This window comes from Hydra vulgaris, chromosome 08, assembly GCF_038396675.1.
Source record: "Hydra vulgaris chromosome 08, alternate assembly HydraT2T_AEP".
Classification (NCBI taxonomy): domain Eukaryota; kingdom Metazoa; phylum Cnidaria; class Hydrozoa; order Anthoathecata; family Hydridae; genus Hydra; species Hydra vulgaris.
In genome coordinates, this window is record NC_088927.1 from 6,517,027 (window position 1) to 6,542,556 (window position 25,530).

Here is a 25,530-nt window from a genome sequence, read left to right on the forward strand (position 1 = left end):
TTTGCATACCTCTCTCTAGAAAACTAGTCTCTTGGTACTTTAAAAAGCAGTAATGTAATAAATCAAAATGGCCCGGATTCAAATTTTACTTGTCTCTTTCCTTTTTCTCAAGAATACTTCCCTCCATAAATCTAAAACAAACTTTGGTCACAAAATTATTTGGCAAACATCTGATAAGATTTTTTATTATTAATAATTGGAAACAGAAGTTCCAAGAAAAATAATCTGAAGCTTAAGTTCCATGGCAAAACAATAGCCAAGTGAGCAGCCATAGCAGTAACAATAGTCAAGCCACAGTGCAGTGATTAGCGCGCTTGTCCCAGAAACTAGAAATCTGTGGTTCAACGCTACCTCTGGGCAAGTTTTATTAAATCGGTAAGTAAGGAGTTGTTAACTTCCTTTCAAATGCTCCTCTGCGTAATAAGACCATAAGGACTTCTTGGGGCACCTAAAATAAAATTAAAAAAAAAAAGAAGTGAAAGTCTGTTTTTAAACAGTTGCGTTATGCGTTCCTACTACCTACATACTTAAACAATATTTTAATGCCTTCTTCTTGCTACAGTATTTTAAATTTGACTTTCATCTGGTTCGTATATCTAATTATTACAAATTGGTCAAACTTCAGATGGATATGATAAAATTATGAAAAATACTCTACTCAACAATATTTTTAAATAACTATTCCGGAAAGACTAGCTGCTTTTTATTTTTTTTGGTTATTGCAAACTTAACAGATTTAACATTTTAGAAATTTTCTTTTTTTACATTTCACATTAAAATGATTCAACAATTCAATTACATCTCTATCATTAGAATAAATAGAAGAATTGTTTGAATATAGTAATTAAGATATTAAGTGTTTATTGACTATATAATTTAGCAGGGTTTGATAGCCGGGGCTAGAAAAAAATTTATAATACTTTTTATATCATATACTACTTATTAAATATATTTATATATTTTTTTTTACTAATTCCCTTCCAACAAGGTTGCAAGCAACCACTATTAAGTTATGAGTTACTAGAAAATAGAGGATAGGGTTAAAGTATGAGTAAGCGGTAACTGAAGACTTAAAATTTTGTAAGTTGTATAAGTCAGAAAAACATGAAGATGGGTAAGAGTTATGAGGTTTTGATGTGCAAGAAAAAAATCTGGAGTAAGTTTTTATAGCATGAAAAGACAGGATGCGACTTGCTGAATAAGAAGCTATGCAAGAATGAGTTTTGGTTGATCGAACTAGAGATGATAGCTTGTTTGAGCAGTGACCACGATGGTATTTGTAGAAAAAAGAAAGAAATACAACCTTATGACAATGGGAGAGTTTCTCAAGAAGGTCTATTGCATTGTCAAAAAAATGCATTCTCAGGCAAAGTCTAAGAATGCATTTTTAGACTTTGTCTGAGAGTGAGATTGTTATTATTTGCCAATATAGAAGTACCAATAATAATGCAATAGTTCTTTGCAGTAAATAACTGAGTTTTGTTGTCCAACAAAACTTGTGGATATTAAGTTCAGACTTAAACTCCACAAGCCACTGTTACCCAACCTGTTACAGTATATATATTTAATTATTTACAATAGTGTTTATCTTAGCAATGCACTAACAACCACAAACACATCTATTGTTTATTGTAAAATTTGCAAAAAATAAATAAAAAATTAGCAAAAAAAAATTGCAAGCTGATTTGTCTTTATATTTTTTCAACCAAGCTTTTCTTTGTTTGATTTATTTACTTTGCCAAGTAAACGACTCTTGAATAAACCACAAATCATTGTACAAAAGTTCTGCACTCTTTGTTTGTTTATAGCATAATATTTATAGTTTCTTAATTTCCTCTATTTTTCCAGATGATTTTGTGGCTACAATTGAACTTTTTTGTAAATAAGTATAAATACTTTTTTATCTCTCTTTGTTATTTGATTTTTTACATTAACACTTTAAAATAAAAGAACATAGAGATGACAGACATGGTAAGAAATAATACAACCAAATATAGTCAGAACTATGTTATAGTAGTTATAGCAACCAAATAATGATATATAAAACTGTTTAACAAAATTGTTTAAATTTAATTTATAAAAGTAGCATAAGTAGCGCCACACCACATCATAACCAAAATTTAGTTGATTTAAAATGTAAGTTATACTTTTTTTATGGTAGAAAACCAATTGGTGTTATAATAATTTTTGTTAATGTAAAAGCCTCAAGCTGTTACAGAAAAGAAATCAGATCAAAAATTAGCTGCTAGCTCTAAGCAATCAAAAAGACTTTTTGTCAAGACAAAAGTCGTTAACAAATAGAGCAACTTTAAATATAAGGTTTTTGAAAAGATCGTTATTATAGATAAGAAACAATACAGGAGCAAAGATAGAACCCTTCAGTACCCTTAAAATTACTGGAAATGAAGAATGTTGGCCTTTGAGAATGGTTTTAATACTGCAATTAGAAAGAAATGATATAATAATCTCAAAACCTTTATATCAAGAAACTAATAATAGAGTGAAGACTAAATGTTGGATAGTTGGTTTTCTAGAGTTTTTAAAAATTGGAGCCACTTAATTAGCATTTTGTATTAGTTTAGCAAAAATTGAAGAATTCTGAGAACACTTATTAATTAAGAACTAACTTTAGCATTAGAAGCCAGAGTGATTTGGATGTCTAACAATAAGTTAATTTGTTTAACTGGAATGGCAAGAAGAGTAAGGCCATTAGATTCAAGAGTCTTATTAGAGGAACAGTTCTTTGCAAATAACTCTGCCTTATTTTGGTGAGAATTAATAAGATTAGACCCATGAATTAGAGATTAAATGTTAGAATTATTTAGTTAATGACAGTGTTGAAGACTTTCCAAAAGTCTCTAGAACCTAATATCTGATCAGTTTACTAAATCTTCTATCAGATAAGATACAAGATTTATCAAACTCATAATAAGAGAGCTTAACATCGACAGGATCTTTTTGCATTGACATCTTGCAAAAATAAAGACATTTGTTCTCAAGAGAGTAATTCTTGTAAAAAAGATTAAAAAAAAAAGATTACTGTTTTATATAGCAACTGCACAAGAAGGTAAAAAACATGGATTACAATGCTGCTTAGCTTAAAACTGAAGGGTAGAAATAAAATCTTCCAAACCTGCTTGGATCCAGGAGGTTAGGTAAGAAGCATTTATGCATACATAATATTGATATATATGGGTGTAAAGATATATATTTGCTATTTATTTAGATGCTGGCATTTATCTTATATCTCAATTTCCTTACATATTTATATAAACTTTAATACTTATATGGTGTAGTATTTGCCGAAAATGATCAGATGGATGAGTGGTATGACTCTAACAAGACAACAAAAAGAAGTTTTAAATAGAGAATAGTGAAAAACGCTGTATCAAACAATGTTTGTCAGAGAAGATTAAAGTGATTTGGGTATCAGTATGTAGAGAGGTAGCAGCTTCATGAGAAAATGGTAGTGATGGAAGTAAAAAAACTTGAATAGAGTCCATTACATTTTGTATGAATGAGCTTTAGTTAAGAAAAAGAAGAGATTATATTAAAGAAATAGCATAAAAGGAAAAGGCTAAAGCTTGATGGTGATTATGATGATGATGATAATAAGGATTTTGATGATGATGATGATGATGATGATGATGATGATGATGATGATGATGATGATGATGATGATGATGATGATGATGATGATGATGATGATGATCAACTCTATAACTCCAAAACACAAACCTTGATGAACAAGGCTACTGCACAGAGAAACAAGTTGAGCCCAGGATGTGGTGGGGATCGAACTCAGAACTTCTCGCTTATGAGGCGAGTGCTCTACCACTACACCACTACTGCATATTATGATGATCATGTTAACTATGATGATTTTTATATATAAGTATACATACATATATATATATATATATATATATATATATATATATATATATATATATATATATATATATATATATATATATATATATATATATAATATAACATATTTCGAATTAAAAAAAAAATTTAGGATGTATAAATATATCAAAATATTTTAATTAAAATATTTAGGAGTTAATTAAAAACTCAATTAAAATATTCAGGAGTTGCTCAATGAACTTGATATTATCAGATTTAAGGTTCAAGGTTATTATTTTTTTTATCATTATTAATATTATTTTTTTCCAATATCTTAACTTCCAACAAGGCTGCAAGCAACCACTGTTATAGTTGGAAATTACTGGAAGAGAAAAGATGAAGTTTAAAGAGCAAGATAATGATTAACAGATGACTTAGAAGATTGCATATTATATGAACCATGAAAACAAGATGAAGTAAGCAAATTCTAAAGAACAGATGTTTGAGGAAAAAAACTAGACGAATAAGAATTTTTGGAGCACTTAGGAACAGTCACAGTAAAAGGATAAGACTTAATTGAATGATGAGTAACATGAAAATGAATTTTAGTAGATAGCATTATGGGAGTTAACAGTGTATAGTAACTTAGTAACATAGTGCATAGGAACATAATACAAAAAAACTTTGTTAACTCTCCCAATTTTAATAAGATTTGAAAGGCTTTTTTTTTTTTTGCAACTTTTTATCCATATAAGGATTTAAAAACAGATGCCCTAATACATTTAAAAAATTAAAAATATTGATACTGGAAAAAAATAATTAAATTGCTATTTTCTAAAAAAGATTACTCTCCTTCTTTACCTTCTTTACCAAGTTGTTTAGTAATACATTTACTGCATGGTTTTATAATAAATATTTCAATGAATAAAGACAGCATTTTTAATGGGGTATTATGGTAAAAAGTAGAAAATAAAATATAACAAAAACATTTGCTAAAAATATAATTTTTTTGTACTAAAATGCGGAAAACTTTAAAGTTTAAATTTAATAGTTCAGTAAACTAAATATTGGCAGGTCTGCACAAGGTTCATTTTGAAACAGACCTGTCAAACTTTAGTTTACTGAATTATTAAATTTAAACTATAAAGTTTATTTTCTCCAAACAGTCCAAAAATATTTATATTTTTTAGCAAATATTTTTGCTGTATTTTAATTGCTACTTCTTTTTCTTTATGATGAGTTACAGTATTTAGCAATGCCTAACTATTGTTATCGCTATGTAGCTCTGTTAATGTTATGTCACATTATTATTATTAAACAGTAGTTCAGACAAAAAAAAAAAAAAGAGTTGTGATTAAATTCCCTAGTAGCAAGCAACATTGCTGCAACTTTGGTACAATATTTATCGCAATATTGACTAAATATTATTAACAATATTGCATCAATATAAAATGTCAACTTTTTAAGATATATAGCCAATATTGATTTACAATATTGGTTATATACAAACTGCAATACAATATCAACATATTTTTTTATTGTAACCAATTAAAAAACATTAAAATTGAAAAAAAATATATCCATGACAAGGAATCAAACCCTATCAGCTGTGCCTCATAATTAGACCACAGTTACTTCCACAGCGCTTCACTGTTAATACTCTTTGTATATTAGGAGGCCTTATTTGTATATGCGTACAAATAATGACCTCCTAACAATAAAATATTAAAATAAAAAATATATAAATACGCGCCTCAAAAGAAGAACAGTTAGGCATAAGACAGTAGTTAGATGAGTCTGATTGCTCTCCAGAATTTTTGAAAACAGGGATAACAAATGCCGCGTTCCAGCAGGCTGGAAAACAAGACTCTCATAAGCACATATTAAATAGTTTTGAAAGTATAGAAGACAGCTCCGAGAACACTTCTACAAAACCATAACAGGTATGTTGTCAGACCACAAACTGTAGAAGAGTCTATGTAGGAAATCACTTTAATTACAGAAGATGGAGTAATATGAACGTCAAGCAATGCTTTAACCTGTTTATTGGCTAAATCAGGAAGAATGCAATTAGTGAAATCAAGAGATGATATTGATGAGAGGTTCTTAGCAAAAAATTCAAGTTTGTTTTTAAGAGGTGACAAAATCTGAACCATACAAGAGAAGTGGAATAACAGATTTATCCTTATTATAGATACTCTTAAAGATTCTCCAGAAGTCACAAGAGCCCAATTTTTGAGATAAAATACGAGATTTTATGACCTTAGAATAGCTGGCTTTGGCCTTAGACAAAACATTTTTCAATGGTTTCTAGTAGTAATGTATATACACCTTTGTTTTCTGGATTGATTTGCTGATAGATATGAAAGTAATGGTTACAATTGGAAATTGCAGCAGCACAATGAGAGAATAACCATAGAGAAGAGTGATACTTGACTTGGAATTGGCTAGAGGGAATAAAAGATTTCATACTAGCTCGAATCCAAGAAGTTACGTAAGAAGCACATTTGTTAGCAGGAAGACAAAAGATTCCTACCCAAGGGTCATCTTGAAGACAATTACAGAATGAGTCCCAGTCAGCTTTAAGGTAGTTGTAAAATGTGCGATGATAAGGAGATTCTTATGATGAAGAAGAATGAGATAATAGTTTTAAAATGATCAAGCCGTGATCAGAAGCACCTAAGGGTGAACGTGGAGAAACTGAGCATTGACTAAGATCAGAAACAAGACACAAGTCAAGTAGAAAAGGTAAATGATTCGAGTTGTCTGGAAAGCAAGTTGGAAGGTTGAATATTTGTGTTAGAGATTGAGAAAGACAAAAGTTGTGGGATTTATGATCTGCAGAGTTACTGACACTAGAGTCGAGTCATTCAGCCTAATAAGCATTAAAATCGCCAACACCAAAAATGTTGGCTGAAGGATAAAGAGAAAGAGCCTGGTCAATTTGATCAGAAATAACATTGAAAAGAGTGCAGTCTTGAGATGAAGGAGAGCAATATAAAACTAAGAGAAAGGCAATAAAGTGAAATGGTGCTACATGAAAGCACATAAAAGAAAAGTCTGTGGATTCAAACCTAGTCTCCTGACAAATGAGTGAACTCTTATGAATGTAAATGCCCAGGCCAAGTATGTGACTATTGGAGTCTTTACAAATTAAAGAAAGATAACCATCAAAACTAAGATCACAAGATGAGACAGCTAAACTAAAATTAGTCTCACAAATTTTTGATACTTTAGTCATTTTTAAATTTGGTAAAGAGCTTGACTCAAAGCACAGATAGTGCTCAGTACACTATTTAATAGTCCAGGCAATTGCCTCATTACTACTAATAAACCCTAAGCTGTAACAAAGGGCTCTAAATGTGGCCTTGACAATGCACACCAAATGTACGAACAGGTACATCATCCATGCACAACATGTCACTGTTAGTACTCTGATATTTTAACGCTGTTGATGGAATCAGCCTCTCTGAGAGCTACCACAGAGTTCAGGAAACCTGACTACCAGCCGGCCTCAGAACCATAAAACCATAAAAGATAGATGGCATTAATGTTGTCGTTGTATTGAACTCCTAAATATTTAAATTGAGCTACTCCTAAATATTTTTGTTTATTTCTTAATTAAATCTAATAAAAACAATAATTATAATAAAAACAATAGATTTATTAAAAATAATAATTATAACAAAAATAACAAAAAAAGTTTGAGGGAGATTTTACGGATTAAGCAATGTTATGATTATGATAAATTTTTATCATCAATAGTTTCGATGTTGGATCCAGTCGAGAATAAAATATTTAGTGGTATGTGCTTAGCTAGAGATTTCAATTTAATAAGTTAACATGGAATGAAGGCTACACATGTATAGTGAATGTTTGTTAATGTATATATATGCCAATTTATCATATCATCAATTTATGCTTACTCTCGAAAATAATTTTGTTTTTCAAGCAAGACTTAGTACTGACTAAATCACACAATCACATATACAATATGAGGTCTCTTCCTGCACTTTGCAATACTACCAATCAATATCACCTGTTTAATGAATAGCATCTGTCTACCACCAAAACTATATAAAAACCTTTTTCGAATATGAACTATTATTTTTCAAAATTAAGACTATTAACTAGTGCATAGTAAATACAGTTACTATGCACATAGTAACTATAGTTGCTATGTACTAGTTAATAGTCTTAATTTAGTAACTCCCATAGAAAATTCATCTTTTCATAAACCCCAAAATCTTTTTTTCACCTTTTTATGGCACCTAAAAAAATTTTTTGGCCATACTTTGAAAGTCTTTAAAGTATCTGTAAACAAAATTGCTTCTAGAATTTAAAACTTAAACATCATTTTCTCTTTCAGAGCTATGTTTTTACCTTCAGAACTATTTTTTTTATGCAAACTTAACTAGCAAAAAACTAACACAATAAGTCATTTTGTTTTAATTAACAATTAAGTTCATAAACAATATATTTGAAATATTTATGAATTATAGACAATTATATTTGAGAACAAACTGCATTCAAAAGCAGTAGTAAAGTTTTTGCTTCTTTTTTGACAAGAATTAAACTTGTTTATCTGTGACCTTTCATCAAAGTATGATACTAAAACTACTTGAGATTTTATAATACTGTCTGAGACTAAAATGATTGTGAGAGAATTAATTTAATAAATTAATTTTAGAAAAAATTTAAAAATACCAAAGAAGCGTCATAGATGGAAGCAGCCCTTTGCCGTATTTTTATGGTAAGTACCTTGGTCCCCTAAATAGTAGTGGTCCTCAACCATACTTGAATGATAGGTACCTCTGCCTCCTATATAGTAGTGGCCCTTAGTATGCACTTTTTGATGTCCTTTAAAGAAACTGATAACTATTTTTAAAAGAAATGGTAACTAATACTAAGTTAAATAAATAATTTATACTGCTTGTTTGACAAAATCCTTGTTAGCTTTAATCAGTGAAATTTTATGTTACAGAGTAATGTAAGAATAACTTATTTTTAATTGGTCTAACTTACATTTAAATTACTTACATAAAAAAAAACTTACATTTAAAATTACTCCAAATGTTGGTTGGAGAACAATGCCACTACTATCTGAATAGATTGATTGATGTAAATTCCTTTTTTCAATTATATGTAAAAATACAGCAGCAGTGATAAATGAAGAAATGCCACAAATTGATACAAGAGTCAACAAGAAGAAGAAAAAGTATATATAATTATGTTGACCAATGCAGTTGTTTACCCATGTGCAATGATGATCAAATCTTGCAACACAATGATTACAAATACCTAGAACAATTTAAACAGAATAATAATTTTTTATTTTATTTTGAATAATATTATCTTGAAATTTTAAAAGATTTGTTGCTTCCTTCAGGGGATTCAATTTTCTTTACAAATTTACCATTTCATACAATAACAAAGGGAGCAAACAATAACAAAGGGAGTAAACAATAATAAAGCGTTAAATATTCTTTGAAACTTTACACCTGAATGAAGCGACCAATCATTGTTCATTTTTTTTTTACAAAACAAACAATAGTTGGTTGCCATGCTATTTGTTGCAACGATAATGATACAAGTGGCATCAATGTCTAGCACTTATTTCAACCCCTATTTATATATATATATATATATATATATATATATATATATATATATATATATATATATATATATATATATATATATATATATATATATATATATATATATATATATATATATATATATATATATATATATATATATATATATATATACACATATATATATATACACACACACACATATATATATACATACATACATACATACATACATACATACATACATACATACATACATACATACATACATACATACATACATACATACATACATACATACATACATACATACATACATACATACATACAGTAGCATGCAAAGGTTTAGAAACAGCAACTTTTTTTAGTTTTTACTGTATAACTTTTCACAAACTTTCTCAAATAAGCTGAAACTTTTACTAAATGTGCTTTATATTATTTCAATTTAAAATACAAACCACAAAAGTTGAGAAAACTTAACGGTTAATTAGAATTAAAGTTTGCTTTTGAAAAAGCTTCAGTGTAAAAGTTTAGAAACAGTATCATTTACACAATGAAATCATGTTTTTGTAAACAAATTCTGCAACTAAATCATGTTTTTGTAAACAAAATCCGCAATTAAATCATGTTTTTGTAAACAAAAGCAAAATTAAAGGCCAAAATATTTGTGAAATTTAATAATTTAATTACTTTGAGTTATTTCAGTGAATTATAATTAATTGCCAAAATATCTGTAAAATTGTATAATTCAATTAGCTAGTGATATTTTTAAAAGCATGGGAAAGGCTAAGGAAGTTTCAAAGGAAGTAAAGGATTTAATTATAAAAGCTGTGGGAAATAAAATGACTTACAGGCAGATTTCTGAGCTTTAGAATGTTTCTAAACAAGTAATAAGTCACATCATGGAAAGATTTTGTCTGCATTTTGTTTGAAATCAAACCACGCTCTGAAAGATCTAAAGTTACAACTTAAAAGACTGATAGATTACACTATAGCGCACTAAACCACTAGGCTGCTAAAGATTTTTTTTTAATTATTTATTGTAATTATAATCTTTAAGTTATAATTAGTTAATTATAACTTAAAGTATATTATAACTATTAATAATTTAATAAATATTTGTTAATAATTTTTGGGTTTTTTAAAATTAAAGATACCTTGATCAAAAAAATTTTTTTCGATGAGATTTTTTATTGTAGAAAAGTTGTTAAAAGAAAAGTTTAAAAGATAAAGCTAAAATTTATTTGGCATACCTTGACTACCTTTATCACCTTGACTACCTTTACTACCTTGACTTTTTCTCCAGGTCCTCTTTTACTTAGAGAATAAATATAGTTTTAATGAAAGATTGAAATTTTATTATAGCCTTAAATTTTGAAAAATGCTGGGAGAAACGTCACGCAATTGCTATCTAAGTTAGAGATACTTATGTTAAGTGTTTTTATAATAAATTAGGCAAATCTGTGCATCTAAGGCAGTAAAGAGACAATTTTTTTTCATATAGTAGAAAGAAGTTAACTTCAGACTTTTACTTTTGAAATAAATAAATGGAGCAAAACTTCTAATAAGCTAAGTGAAAAAGTGCGCATATTATTATTTTTTTGCTCTAAGAACATTATTTAAATGTATTATTTTTCTACCACTTACTAAAAAAATATTGAAGTAAGTAATAAGTATAGAAATAAAGGTATGTGTGGAATAAACAAATATATTCTTTTAACAACTTTTTGCCTACTTAAATCAATACAGTTTCAAAAAAAATGAAAAATAAATAAAAGCAGTTATTATTTGTATTGTGCTAAATCAGCAAATAATTGGTACTTTTTTGAACATTTTAAAAACTTTGTTTTGTGTGGCCTTCCTTAAAGATTTGAAATATTATTTCAATTGCTTTAAGTGTTTATTTTTACGTAAATATTTCGAACTACCATCTTAACTAATTTTCTTATATTGACAGTTACCATATAGATATGAAAACAGTTTTTAAATAAATAACATTTGCGTTCCATTCCTACAAATGAATTTAAAAACATTTTCCATCGTCTTGGGACGTTGTTATAAAAACACATCTCTGCCTGTAGGAAAATTATAATTTTGCTGTTTCATAAATCTTATGCATAATACTTAAATTGTACTTTTTTAAAGTAAATGAGATTTTTATCTGAATATTTTTAGGAAAGATTTTTTGATATCAAGGAACCTAATGGAAATTGCAAAAGGAAGGTTTCTCAAGTGAACCAATTTGATTTTAATAATTTGTAAATAAATAATAACATCAGTTGTTTTCTGTTTTTGAAACAAAGTTTTCCAAAATGACCCAAAGAATAATCTAAAATGATGACATGCGAGATATTAATGCAAGTTTATAAAACCTCTTCTCTATCTCGCATGTCATCATCTAAAATGATGACATGCGAGATAGAGAAGAGGTTTTATAAATTTGCATTAAAAGCATTCATAGATTTGGAATCTCAGATTCTCAATTGAAAATGAATTTTAACAAATCAACTGTCCTGCCTATGCATCTAGTTTTAATCACACTTAAGAGCTGTCAACTAGATAATATCTTACCCTGCATCAGTCTGGTCTTAACATAATATTTTTAATTTGGAAAATATGAAAAATATTATCCATTGATTACTTGAACAAGTAAATTTTTTTTTTAATTGTTTTTTTATTTATTCATATTTTTACTATTGTATAAGAGATGTCATAGTTAAAATAGTTTGAGATTATATGACTAATGTCGGAAGTGTACACTCGATTTTTAGATGTTTGAGTTTTGACACTTACAGGCATTGTGCAAGCTCCAAACTATTATATATTCATGCTCGTGTCAAATGAGAACGTTTTGCAAAGAACTGCAGTGAATGGAGCTTGCAGTGAATGGGAAAAAAAAACCCTAACTTTGGGGCCTACCCAGCCCAAAAGGTGGAAGCAATCCCACATTATGGACTGGGTGGGCCACAAAAATAGGGTTATAGGCTGGTACAAATTAAAAAAAAAGTTTTTAAACTTTTAAGTTTAACCCATTTCTATGTATATGTGTGTATTTTTTTTCTCTTTAAGTTTTTAAAGAGAAAAAAAATACACACATATACATAGAAATGGGTTAAAAAGCAGTAAGCAAAGCAACAAAGCGGCAAATAATAGGTATGAAGGATGAATATTTATGGTTGGAAGGATCAATGATCATTAATAGAAAAATAATAAGAAAATTAAAAATTTCGGAGAAGTTTGCCAGATATACACTAAAGATATTTAAAACAACAGGTGGCATCCAAAGCCATGCAGGATCAAAAAAGTTATAAAATACTACAGAACATGAAAATAGTCTTATGTTTTCTCAAGTAAGAGCCAATCAGATGTTAAGTTTTCGTGAACTCACTGACACATTTAACAAAAGCCGTGAAAAACGTATTTCATCAAATACAGTTAGAAACATTTTACTAAGGTGTCTATGCAGGTGTCATTTTACTAAGATGTCATTTTACTAAGGTGAAAACATTTTACTATTGCTGTCTATGCAGCTATTGATGGCCAGAGATCGGCTCACAAATTTTAGGTGGTGTAAGAAGATAATTGGGTCTTTGGAGAAGTAAAATCAAATAATTTTTAGTGATAAAAGTAACTTTGAAATAATAAATAGAAAAAGCAAAGTTTTTGTTAAAAAATTTAAATCAGAAAAGTATAGTAATCACTTTGTTGTACCAAGGTTGCAAAGTGGCGACAGTGTTAATATTTAGGGCTGCTTTAATTTTAACAAACTAGGAGTGTGTAACAACAAATGTATTAGCCTTAGTGATATTAGAATTGGCCAGATGGCCAGAGTTTTTCAAATAGAATGCATATTAAACTTTTTTTGAATATTTTAATATTCCTTCTTTGTTTGTTTTTTCTTTTATAATATATATATATATATATATATATATATATATATATATATATATATATATATATATATATATATATATATATATATATATATAAATATATATATATATATATATATATATATATGTATATATATATATATATATATATATATATATATATATATATATATATATATATATATATAAGCATTAGCGTAAAGCAAAAGCATTAGCTCTCGCTCTCACCCACAATCCCCTAAAGCGGTTTCCGGGAGCAATTTACAGCTCTTGCAAAAGCATTTTTTTTCTCTCTAAAGTATAATTATTATTGCATCTAAAATGAAAAACACAAAGTCAAAAAAATTTAATTAATTGGATAATAAACAGGTTTTTGCAAAAAAAAAATTCATGTCTTAAGAGTTTTTTCACAGCACAACTAATGACTCATATTATGTGTATTTTATTATAACATTAACATTACAAACATATGCTTGTAACAAGTATAAAACCAAACTTTGTATTTAATAAGCAAATTTTGTGTAAATAAACAGATAGCTTGTGCAAAAACCAAAAGCTCTCATAAAAGCAGTTTAGTGGAGTAGCTTGCATGACTCATCATGTTTGTTTTAGGAGAGCTTTTCTCTGCTCTCGCGCTCATTTACTCCCGCCCAGGCCTGTATATATATATATCAGCCCTTGGAATTTGAGTTGGCGTTTGAAAACCCCAACCAAACTGTCATCCTAAAAGTGTTTGAGGTTGGCAAAAAAATTGCCAACCATATTATGTATGTTTTATGTTTTTGGCTTTCTTGCTTCAATGATTGAGGTTTTAAGTGTTAAACAAAGAAGACCTTGACAAAAAGAAGAACAATGATTTCTTCATGACCACTCATATAACATCACTTATAACATCAAAGTGACATGAGAAAATAATACTGTTATTAATTTTTAGGAAAATCAAGAATCGAAAGAATAAGAAGAATAAGAGGACTTCTAGCTGGAGCGGTTTACCTCACTCATGAAGATAAAATGCAAAAAAGCAGTAAAGTGTTTGGAGACATCGGTCAGTCGAAGAGTCATTAATTGACATTCCCAGATCTAACCAAATTGCTGAACGTGCTGTAAGTAACATCACTTATAAAAGACTGGTAAGTAAACAAAAATAAACATTCTTTTATTTATTTACTAATTAGTAATTCAAAATAAAATACATAATGAACAAATGCGTTTTAACAAAGTTTCTCGCTCAAAAATAACAACAACAAAAAAAAGATTTCATATGAGCTTGAAAGTTAATCGCTTGGTTTAGTTAAGTTAATAAAACATTATAAGCTTGTATATTTGATAATTTTTAAAGAGTTTCTCTTAAAAACTAGTAAGGAAGACATACAAACCAACATCTGATAATGGTATCATTGATCATATAGTCTTTTAAAAGAACGAAAAAGTAATTATGCATTACGTGACACTAAAAAGCTGTATTTACCAGAGGATCTTAATTTATCAAAAATGTATGATATGTACAAGGAGTGTTGCCCACAAAATAAAGTTTGTCAAGAAAGCTACAGGTACTTTAATAATGTGTGACTATTTAAGAACATTATTGAATATTATCTAATTTTTTACTTTCTTTTTTTTACCAGGAAAGAATTTGTAGAAAAATATAACATTAGGTTTGGTTATCTACATAAAGATACATGCTCAACATGTGACAAGCTTAATACTATACTTAAAAACCAAAGCAACTCTGTAGAACAACTCATTAAGAGTCGTCAAAAAAAAGAGCTTCACTTGCGGAAAGCAGAGTTGTTTTATGCCAGAAAGAAAGAAGCACATTGTAAGACAAAAACTAGACATGCAGTTCTTGCATTTGACTTTGCAAAAAAAATAGTTGTCCTAGTGTTTCTACAAACAATATTTATTATTGTAGACAGCTTTCTATGTATAAATTTAATAACATTTTACCACAATAGTAATCACATTTGCAGCTTTTTTGTTATTCACATGATGAATTTGATTATTCATTTTTTATACTTTAATGTAGTGAATAATTAACAATTTCGACAAATCATGCTATTGTTCCCGATATGCCGATATGCCATATCACAGTCACATGGAATGAGACTGTGATATGGCATTAGCTAATTAAAAAGTTCCAGCAGAGCTACCAATAAATTGGATGGAAGAATTTTGTATGTGTTGTAAGAAACCTTTACCATTCAAAGTTATTAAGTTGGAGTTAAACATTTTCCTAAATTTTTCTGAACATATTAAATTATTTTACAAAGTCAAATGTCTGGAACCAACATGCCCATTCATGAAACTATTTTTTTCCAAGAATTCCCTATGTTACAATACAGCCTCAGTTAGAATGAACTTTTTGAAAGAATTGCCATATCAAAAGCTTTTGGAAAAAAGAAGCAATTATTACAAAAACCCTTTATGCTTGTACAATGAGAGACTGCCAATCAGCTGTGCCAAGTATGCTGACCTTCAAGTTTTAAAATATTTTTGCATGCCTGATGCCTAGCAGTTTTTTAATGATCTGCCTCACAAAGTCAGTTAGTTGATGATGAATCAATATCAGAGTTTTCTGAACTTGAGTGTAATTAAATTAAAAAACAGGCATAGATTAAAGGAAAAATGGAAATTCATTTTGAATTTTTGGTTAATATTGTTTAAAACAAAAAATATTATAAAAAAATTATATAATAAAACATTATCAAGTTTAGAAATGTAAAACTCAAAAAATACTTCACTTCTAAATTGAATTCTTTACTTACCCCATTTTTTAAAGTTTAAATTTTTCTTATCTTGTTAAAGAGTCAAACATAGGAAAGGTTGCCTCGAGAAAGTTAAAAAGTTTGTCAAAACAAGAATTAGTAGCTAGAAAGGTTAAAAAGTTTGTCAAAATAAGAACTAAATTAATTAAATAAATTTTAATTTTTTAAACATATTACTGAAAAGCAAATAAAATAACTTATCAGCGGAATGTTATGTAAATCTAAAGCGTAAAGTTTTCTTTTGATTTTTCACATGTCCCCTGACTGTGGCTATTGTTCAAAATTGAAAAGATTTTAAGTTTAACTCAAAACAAATGTATTTAAACATATTATAAGCAACATATTGACCGTTATTTCGAATTACAAGGGGAAAACTAGTGATTTCCAAAAGGGACACTCGTTCTAGGATTCAATGCAGCATGTATAATTTACATTCCTAAAAAATACTTTTACACTAATTTATCATGTAATAGATCATACTAATTACAACATACTAATTTACAAACCTAAGATGGAACCGGAAATAAAATAGTAAAATAAGTCTTCAAACTTTATTTTTTTGTTTTCTCAAAATGATAAAAATGTGACATCACTGATTTTCCCCTTGCACCCTTCATATATATATATATATATATATATATATATATATATATATATATATATATATATATATATATATATATATATATATATATATATATATATATATAGACCTATAAAATATCGTCTGGGACTATATATATAGACCTATAAAAAATCCTAGATCCACTCTTGATATTATAATTTACATAATAAATTAACTTAAAATAACTTACTGCAATGCTTCGATCTGGCTGGTTTCTTAATAAGACAAGTTTTACAAATGTCTCCATTGTACATAAAACCATCATATAGATAAGCTTGAGCATAAATAGTTTGATTTTTGTGAGTAATGATACCTGGATTGCCATAATAGCATTTAATGTAAAAAAACAAGTTCACTGCTAAAAGTGCATATGGAGATTTTCCCAAATATGATTCTGAAACATAAGGGAAAGCTGTGAACGTATAAAATAGAAACCCAATGCTTAACAACAAGATATAGCAAACTGGAAGCACATAATTTCTAAAAAACAAATATAAATAGTATAAATACTATGTTATATAATATATAATAGAAATTACCTATGTATGATGGACATTTGTTATTACAAAAATAATTAATAACAAAATTATATTAAATTGTATCTGTATGCATAATTACATAATCATTTAAGCAAAAACATTTTTTATGCATAATTACTTTGATTACTGTTAATTGTGAAATGCTTTTAATGACAAGATTAACGTATTAATGCATTCATTTCATTAAAAAACTCTTAGTTTAAAACTACTGTTTACAAATCAGCAGAAGAATAAAAAAAATGTTAGATGTTGAACTAATAGAATCAAAATTTAAAAATTTTAAGTTTCTTGCTTACCAAGACTAAAGAATTTAAACAATGGTTTATAAGACTTATAGTTATAAGCCATAGTTTAAAAGATCAAGGAAATCTCTAGAATTTAAAATGAAGTTAAAAATATGAACAACATAATCTTTACTTGTAAGTAAAAAAAACAAGACTTAAACACATTAATGTGATAGGACTATTGCCAAGACCACAAGCTATGTGACCTATGACAAGAAATAACATTAAGATTTCCCTAAGGTCACTAAGACATAACAGATAAGAGAATATATAAAATTTAGTAATCTCAAAATGATAGGGTTTAATTAATGACCATTAAAAAACACTTTTTGAAAGTGAGTTCAATCAATGATTGAAAGAACATGTATTCTTATAATAACTTTTCTGGTGAAAAAATGGAAAAGTAATGATGATTGGAAGAAAGATGAATGATTGAAAGAAGAATGAAAAAGTAATAATGATTGAAAGAAAGATGAATGATTGAAAGAAGAATGAAAAAATAATGATGATTGGAAACAACAGTAATTAAAGAAATACAAAGAAGAGCAAAATTCTACATTTTTTAAAATTAAATTCATTTTCATAAAGCTTCAGAGCCACTACAGTTGAAAAGGCATTTAATCATTCCTTCAATTTATTCAATTTATTTGAAACTTTTTCTACTCTGAAGCACAAATCTTGTTAAACAAGGGCATCAGAGAAACATGTTTTTTATTTTCATAGGCTTATGAGTGTTTTATTACTAGGCTACTAATGCATTAGAATTGACATGATCATTGTGAGATATTTATCAATCACATGATTTTATAAATCAAACAATGTTTTCTTGAAAAATAATTTTTTTTAAATTCTGCTTTAAATGTAACCAAAAGTAGAAGAAAATCTGGATTGAAACCACAAAATCCATTCCAAAAATCTTTATTTCTTTTTCAGTTAAATCGTTTAAGATTAACAAGATTTAATTAAGATGAAGTGAAGTCACCTGTTGTATTCTTTTGCTAAACTGCTTCTTAACATCTTAGCTTAGGTGTTAAATTCTTCTGAAAATATTTTCGTTCTCACTAATTTTTTATCTGCATCAGGTCTAAATCAACAGCAATTAGTTTGAGCTTTTGTAATAATTTTTCATCAACTTTCTTTATTCCAAGATTTTTATTAACTTTATTAACAATATTTGTAATATTCTTATCTATTACTGCACTATTTTCTTCACAAATTGTTGTTAAAATGTGTTTTAAACAGCAATCAGCCAGTGTGTTGAAACCTTGTGTGTTGAAACCTTGTGTGCTGAAATCTTAAGCCATTATATGTCAGAATCAACCTTTTGCATTTTGTTTGTTACAGCAGCAAAATAGTTGCTTCTAAAATATTATCAACTTGAACTATCTGATATTTGGATTGGTAAATCTTGGGCTAAACCAAATTGTCAGAAGTATGTGAATAGTAAATCATTGCTGTAACTGTTCCCATCAATACTCATGGACGTAGACCATTTATAAACCAAACCTGAACGGCTGATTAAGTCATTCTTGTGCACAGTAATATTCTGTTAATATATAATAATATTGCATTAATGTCAATTCTATTAAAAAGGTAACCTGAGCATAATAAATAGATCATTTTGATAAACTTGGGATGGTCAACCATTCTGAAAGGTGAATTAGTAACATAAATCATTCTTGTTATCTGCTTATTAATTGCTTTATTTTCAGATTTGGTGGATTTGATAAGATATGAATAGAATCTATTGCTACTGCTAGTTGCGATTGTTAAATAAACACAATAAACTTGCTTCCACTATAGTAGATTGACTAGATTTAGAATTGGTTAGTACACGCTCAGTTGTCTGGTTGATATTTTCTACAGTGTTCTAACAAAAGTGAATGTTGAGGTTACTATGCGAAGTTTCAATGGGGCTGGAGTAAGTAAGCTAGTTGACCTTTGTATTCTACATGCAATAAGTAAAAATAAAAATAAATTTTAAAATTGTAAACTTTCTTAATGTCACATTTAATTTGTCAGAAAACACATCCCAGCAATACAGAAAACCAGGTGATCACCCATTATATATAAACATAAATTCTAACCACACCCTTAGTATGATTAAATCAACACCTAACATGATATCCACCAGTATTAGCAATACTTCATCTAACAAAGAAGTTTTTGATAGAGATACACATTTTTATAACGATGGTTTCGCAGGTAGTGGGTATAATCAAAAAAATACTTTCCAAAAAAACCTCACCTGAACAAAACCAAGATCCATTCTCAATTTTTACTGAATGTAAGAACCAACCAAAAGAATTTTTCCAAAAACACACAATTTTTGCAAAATCTTTGTTCCTATGTTTAATTGCTAACAAACTTCAAAATGTCCCCTGCATGGTATAAATCAAAAAAAAGATTTTCAAATCCCATTCTTATGTGAAAAGTTTCATTTTAGACTAAAAAAAAAAAAATGATTTTCTACTAATTTGTTATTGCTTTGTTCTTTTAAGAACATTGAGCGCTTTATTTTGTAAAATACATTTAAAATTATTAGGCTTCTTATTGTATTTTATTCTGTGTAAATTATTAGGCTCCGTGTTGTATTTTATTCCGTGTAAATTATTAGGCTCCGTGTTGTATTTTAACATTCCGAGTAAAAATTGAAACTAATAATTTCACTTACGTGTTGAAAAACATCCTAATACAAAAATATATACTCTTTTGCTCAATTGAAAAAGTTTTTTTATTTTTTCTTAAAACCAAAAACAAACACAGATGATGTAATTAGTAATAAGCAAGATAATGATAATTACGTATTTAAAACAAAAAATACCCCACCTTTTATACCTGATTTAGAAAATTTTAAAACTGACTTAATTAAAACAGTAAAGTTTAAGCATATAAGTTATGAATTTCAAAAATGTTAAAAAAATTAAATCAAACCATTTTGGTTTTCGCCGATAAAACAAATATTATTTACCAACTCACAACAGAAAACTATGAAAAAATCGCAATAATATTACTCATTCTTATGAGAGAAATCAAAAATTTGGAAATTGCAATTAATTTAGAAGCATAAAGTTTTGTTAAAAAATCAACCTCGAAAACAAAATTATACACTGTGGACCAGAAGGCATATTAGGTTTGATGGAGTGTCACCTGGGATTTTTTTACTGATTAAGTATTGTTTTCATTATACTAATATGATTTAATCATATTTAAAATTAGTTTCACTTGCTAAGAGTGAAAAAATCACAAAACTATGAACCCCTCCCCCAACAACAAAAATGAGGGGGTTGTTAATTTTACATGGCCACAACTCTTGAATGCCAAAGTATTTGTTGATGAAATTTGAAATCTATTGATTAATTTTGATTTAGTTTATGTCAGTAAAAAAGTTTTTATTGAAAACCTATTTAACACAGGTGGGCATGGGATGTCTAAAATTGTGGGTTATATTTGTCCCTTTGCTCCAATCCCACAACATTTTCTAAGGTAGCTTTATTTTACAATATAATAAAATTGAAAAATTTTACAAAGCATAATTTATATAACTATACAATATTATAATCTTTTAATTCCAAAATCAACAACAGCAGTTTTTAATCTATCTCCATAATCTTTATAATCTATATTACGTTTATATCTTTGCCATGTAGGCTTAAACTTTGCATGAATTGCCTCACCACACTGTTCTGCATACTTTGACAAGCTGCATCCTGCATGCTTTACAAAAGGAAAAACATGGCAGCATATAATATGGATTTTCCATGACACTGTTAGTGTCTTTCCGAGTGAAGAAGCTGTCTCTTGTAGGCATAAAAAAGCATCTTTAAACAACACTATTTTGTGTTCTGAGTCAGGATCGAGATTTCTTCCAAAACAAGCTTCTTTTACAGATTTAAAAGCTCTTAAGCTTTGTATTACAGGAAGTAGATAAAGTACTTTAAGTTGCACGTCATGTTGAAGTTCATCAATCAATTTTAAAATTTTATTTGCATTATTACCATCCCAACCAACTCCATGATATCCTCTTTTAATTATATAGTGTTTTTTCAACCACAACTCATAACCATCCCACTCAGTTAAAAGAAACCCTGCCATATATATTAGGCGTTTGTTCAAAATATTATCAAATTCCTTCATGGACGATCGGATAAATCCATTTGATATATATGCTTCATAACAGGAATCAAGATTGTCAATAGTTCTAAGAGTTCCTATATCAAGCGTACATTTGCCACTACACCAAATAATGCATTGGCACATTTTAGATCAAAACCAATATAATAGTTTGCATCCTCAAAATTAAGTTTCTCAAGCTTTAATCTAAGGTTTTCATATTTTTCAGGAATATCTTCAACAATCGCTATAATAAGAACTTTTTGAACGCCACTATTCATAAATTTATTTTCAGATTCTTATTCTTCAAAAACATTCACAACAACTTTAAGGAAGCCTCCTCCACCATCTAAAGAAACTCGTACAAAACCTTCACATGGATTTAAACCTCTTTCTTTGATAATATGCAGGATTAAATCAGAGGGATTTTTAATATATACTAAATCTCTTATGATAGCTTCATTCTGGTTAGAAACAAATTCAATTTGTTCTACGCTATAAAATTCATCTAGTTGTTCTTTAAGATTATCTAGTTTTTGAACTATATTTCCGTCCACAGAGTCTTTTATTTAATCCAGTTCTAATTGTTTTTTAGTTGCATTATCAGAAAGTTCAAGAGAGACTTGCAGTTCCATGACTGTTTGAAGAGAAAGTTGTTTACTGCTTCTGTTACTCTTTAAATTGGGAGCTCCAACTCTAATAGAGATAGGTGTTCCTCTTGTTTTTAGTTTTAAAAATGTCCCTTTTTCTATACATTCGCTCTCCATCTTTGTTTTAATTAGCACTGGCTATTTGTTCTGCATATTCTCCTAATTGTAAACAGTGACCAATTAAGTTGTCTACAGCAGCAGCTTGGGTACACTGATGAGAAATGCCTCGTCCAGTAACAAGAAAACAAATAATGCATACGTTTTCAGCTACCTTCGGTTCACTAAATGTTGGAATAGTGACACCCAAACATGGATCAGAAGATCGCCTTTTGTTGGCCCAATCAATCTAAACCATTTCAGAACAATTCTACAACAACTTAACAATAAATTATACAAAGAGATTTGTTTGTAATAATTTGCTTTAGTTATCTTATATATTAAAATATATGTCTAAATATATATTATAAATAATGGATTGTTGAAATTTATTGCTAACAATTGCATAAACAGGAATAAATGACCACCAATATAGTACATCCACACACACAAATATAACTTTTTTACATAAAATTGAAATAGTATACATATAAATTATATGTATTATAATATAATTAGTATTAGTATAAAAAAATACCTTAGCAACTTGAAGTCCCCATGATCCCCTAGAAGTATGGCCGCTCTTAAAAAGGTATAAATTTCGTTTACAACTACCACATATGACATTAGGAAAACTCATAATATTTTTATCATAACCATCATATATGCAGAGTTTGATAATATCTTGTATTCGGTTGGTGACTTCAGATAGCAACTTACATCTTGAACTTTTTTCAACCCAACACACTGCACAAACCGAATCATGTAAGAAACTGTTTCCAGACATAATATATTTGGTACTTTTATTTAATAAGTATTATTACTTATTGCTAAGAGTAACATCCAGACAATTTTCATTAACGGAGAAGCGCTCTTTGATTTTTTAGCTTATTGAAAAAGTCAAATTTGTAGTCAAGTATACTAAATACGCAACAGTAACATTTTAAAGCAAGTTTAAGTTTTAGTTTAAATGATTATACGGCGAATTAAAAAGGTCTTCTACGTAAAACTTGGTACTCAGTTTAACTTTACTTACTTATTTGCACATTTTGTTTGAAAATTGATTTGACAATTTTATTGTCTTACCAAGTGAAACTAATTTTAACTATGATTAAATCTTTTTACTATAATGATAACAATAACTTATCTGTGAAAAAATCCCAGGTGACACTCCATCAAACCTAAACTCATCTCTGGTCCACAGTGTATATCAACTGCCTTTGCCTAAGCTTTTGTGACGCCTAAAGGTCATAAACTAAATTTTTAAAACAAATTTCCTTGTAGATTATTGGTTCTCTTAAAAAGTGAGATCAGACATGTAACCAAAATTAAATTGGACATTGTTGATAATACTCTTAGAAATAAATTATATTTACAACAGTGGAAAAATACCACTGATGCTATAAATTGTTCTCTTTAATCAAAAATAAAAAAGACTGTACATTTTTTCAAATTGACATAAATGATTTTTACGGCTCATCAACTGCAGATATTTTAGATAAAACAATTGAATTTGCATAAATCCACACAGTTATTCCAGATAAGAAAACTTGTATAATAAAGAAAAAAAAACTCTTTCTTATTAAGTATAAAAAGTATTGTAAAAAATATTGTATTGTTCATAAGTTATGACCATGCAAAATTTCTGACTCCCCTCCCCTCCCCCCCCATCCCCCAAAAAAGAGGGGTTGTAAATTTTTTTAAATCAATTATATAATTAAACAATTAATAAAAACAACTAAATCAAATAATTCAATTTAAATCATGATTTTTATTTGCCAGATTTTAACAATGATTTAAATTGATTTAAATTGAATGATTTAAATCATTTTCAATCATTGTAATTGTTGTTAGGACTCCTGATCCTAACAATTGCTAGTATTCTTCTCTTTTTAGATGACCATTTGATTTACTTTGAGCTTTACAATTTCAGATTACAGACCTGTCAAGCCTCACCCATTTTGCCGGAGTCTCCTGAATTTTGAAGAGCAAATTATCTTCCTTCTACATGTATAAAAAATTGCAAAGACTTCCTCTTTCTTATCAACATGTTTTAACCCAACTAAATTTCAACTGAATGGAACATTAACAAGTATTAAATCATTTCAGATAAACACACCAGAAAATCAACCATACTTTAAATATAATTCATCACCTTGTGTCATTGGAAAAGCTAAAATTGTTATTTGGGAGTATAACCAAGAACATAAAAAATGCAAATAGCTAATGATAAAATGAATTTATGATGATAAAAGTAAATGCTAAATGCTAATTTCAAATACATTCACTTAATCTAATTTTGAAAATACTTTTTTAATGATAAAGATATCTAGTTGGCAAATACCTTGTGGTCAGGCAATATAATAAAGTCATAAAAAGTTTACTCCACCAATTTTGAAAACCTGACAGCTCTGAGATTATGTTATATATATTAACCAACCAGGTTCTTGAAAATTGCAGAACCAATTAAACGATATAATAGTTTTAATCATAATATAATAGTTTTAATCATAAATAAAACCAAATTAACCAAAAGTAACTTTATTCACCTCTGATATAATAAATACTCAAAAAAACATTTAATCCATGTTGGAAAGAAGACGCAACCATTTTGAAATTTTGCAAAGAAAAACTAAAAAAAAAACATTTTTTAAATCAAAATACATAAAACTACTATTAAATAAATTTAAATATTAAATAATAATAAAATATAAATAAAACAAGAAATTATTATGTTTAATTAAAAACACAAATTATTTCAGTACAAAGTGATCAAAATTAAGAAATACAAAATTAAACTTTGTATTTCTTGAACAAGAGTTTAAGAAATACAAAGATTAAATTGTTTGCTTGTTACGCTTAAAAAAATTGGCTCAGTAAAGAATTCAGCAAGTTGTTTACAAATTATTAAAGGTAGTTTAATAAAAAAAAAAATTTTAATAAAAGTTTGGTCAGTGTTGAGGTTTTTATCAATGATTGGTTAAAATAGCTAGAAACAAATTTTTTTTAATTTTAAACTCTCTTTCAAACAAAAATAAACTTTAAGTTATAAATTTCTTTAAATTTTCTAGACACAAATAAAAATAATAAACAGCAATATTTATGAAAAAAGA

At 27.9% G+C, this 25,530-nt stretch overlaps 1 protein-coding gene across 3 annotated transcripts in view; it reads right to left on the bottom strand.

Moving 5' to 3' along the window:
- LOC124805829 (palmitoyltransferase ZDHHC4) overlaps positions 1-25,530 on the bottom strand; it is a 56,923-nt gene that overhangs the window by 19,006 nt on the left and 12,387 nt on the right. The window contains exons 2-5 of one of the 3 annotated variants that reach the window (XM_065802978.1): positions 24,967-25,049; positions 16,926-17,215; positions 8,909-9,153; positions 5,449-5,513 (exon numbers count right to left, since the gene is read on the bottom strand). In XM_065802978.1, the coding sequence (XP_065659050.1) occupies positions 5,484-5,513; positions 8,909-9,153; positions 16,926-17,215; positions 24,967-25,049 (648 nt within the window). In that variant the 3' untranslated portion in view covers positions 5,449-5,483. Of the gene's footprint in view, positions 1-5,448; positions 5,514-8,908; positions 9,154-16,925; positions 17,216-24,966; positions 25,050-25,530 lie in introns of those variants that run through there. The other 2 variants (XM_065802977.1, XM_065802979.1) reach the window with 2 other exon arrangements.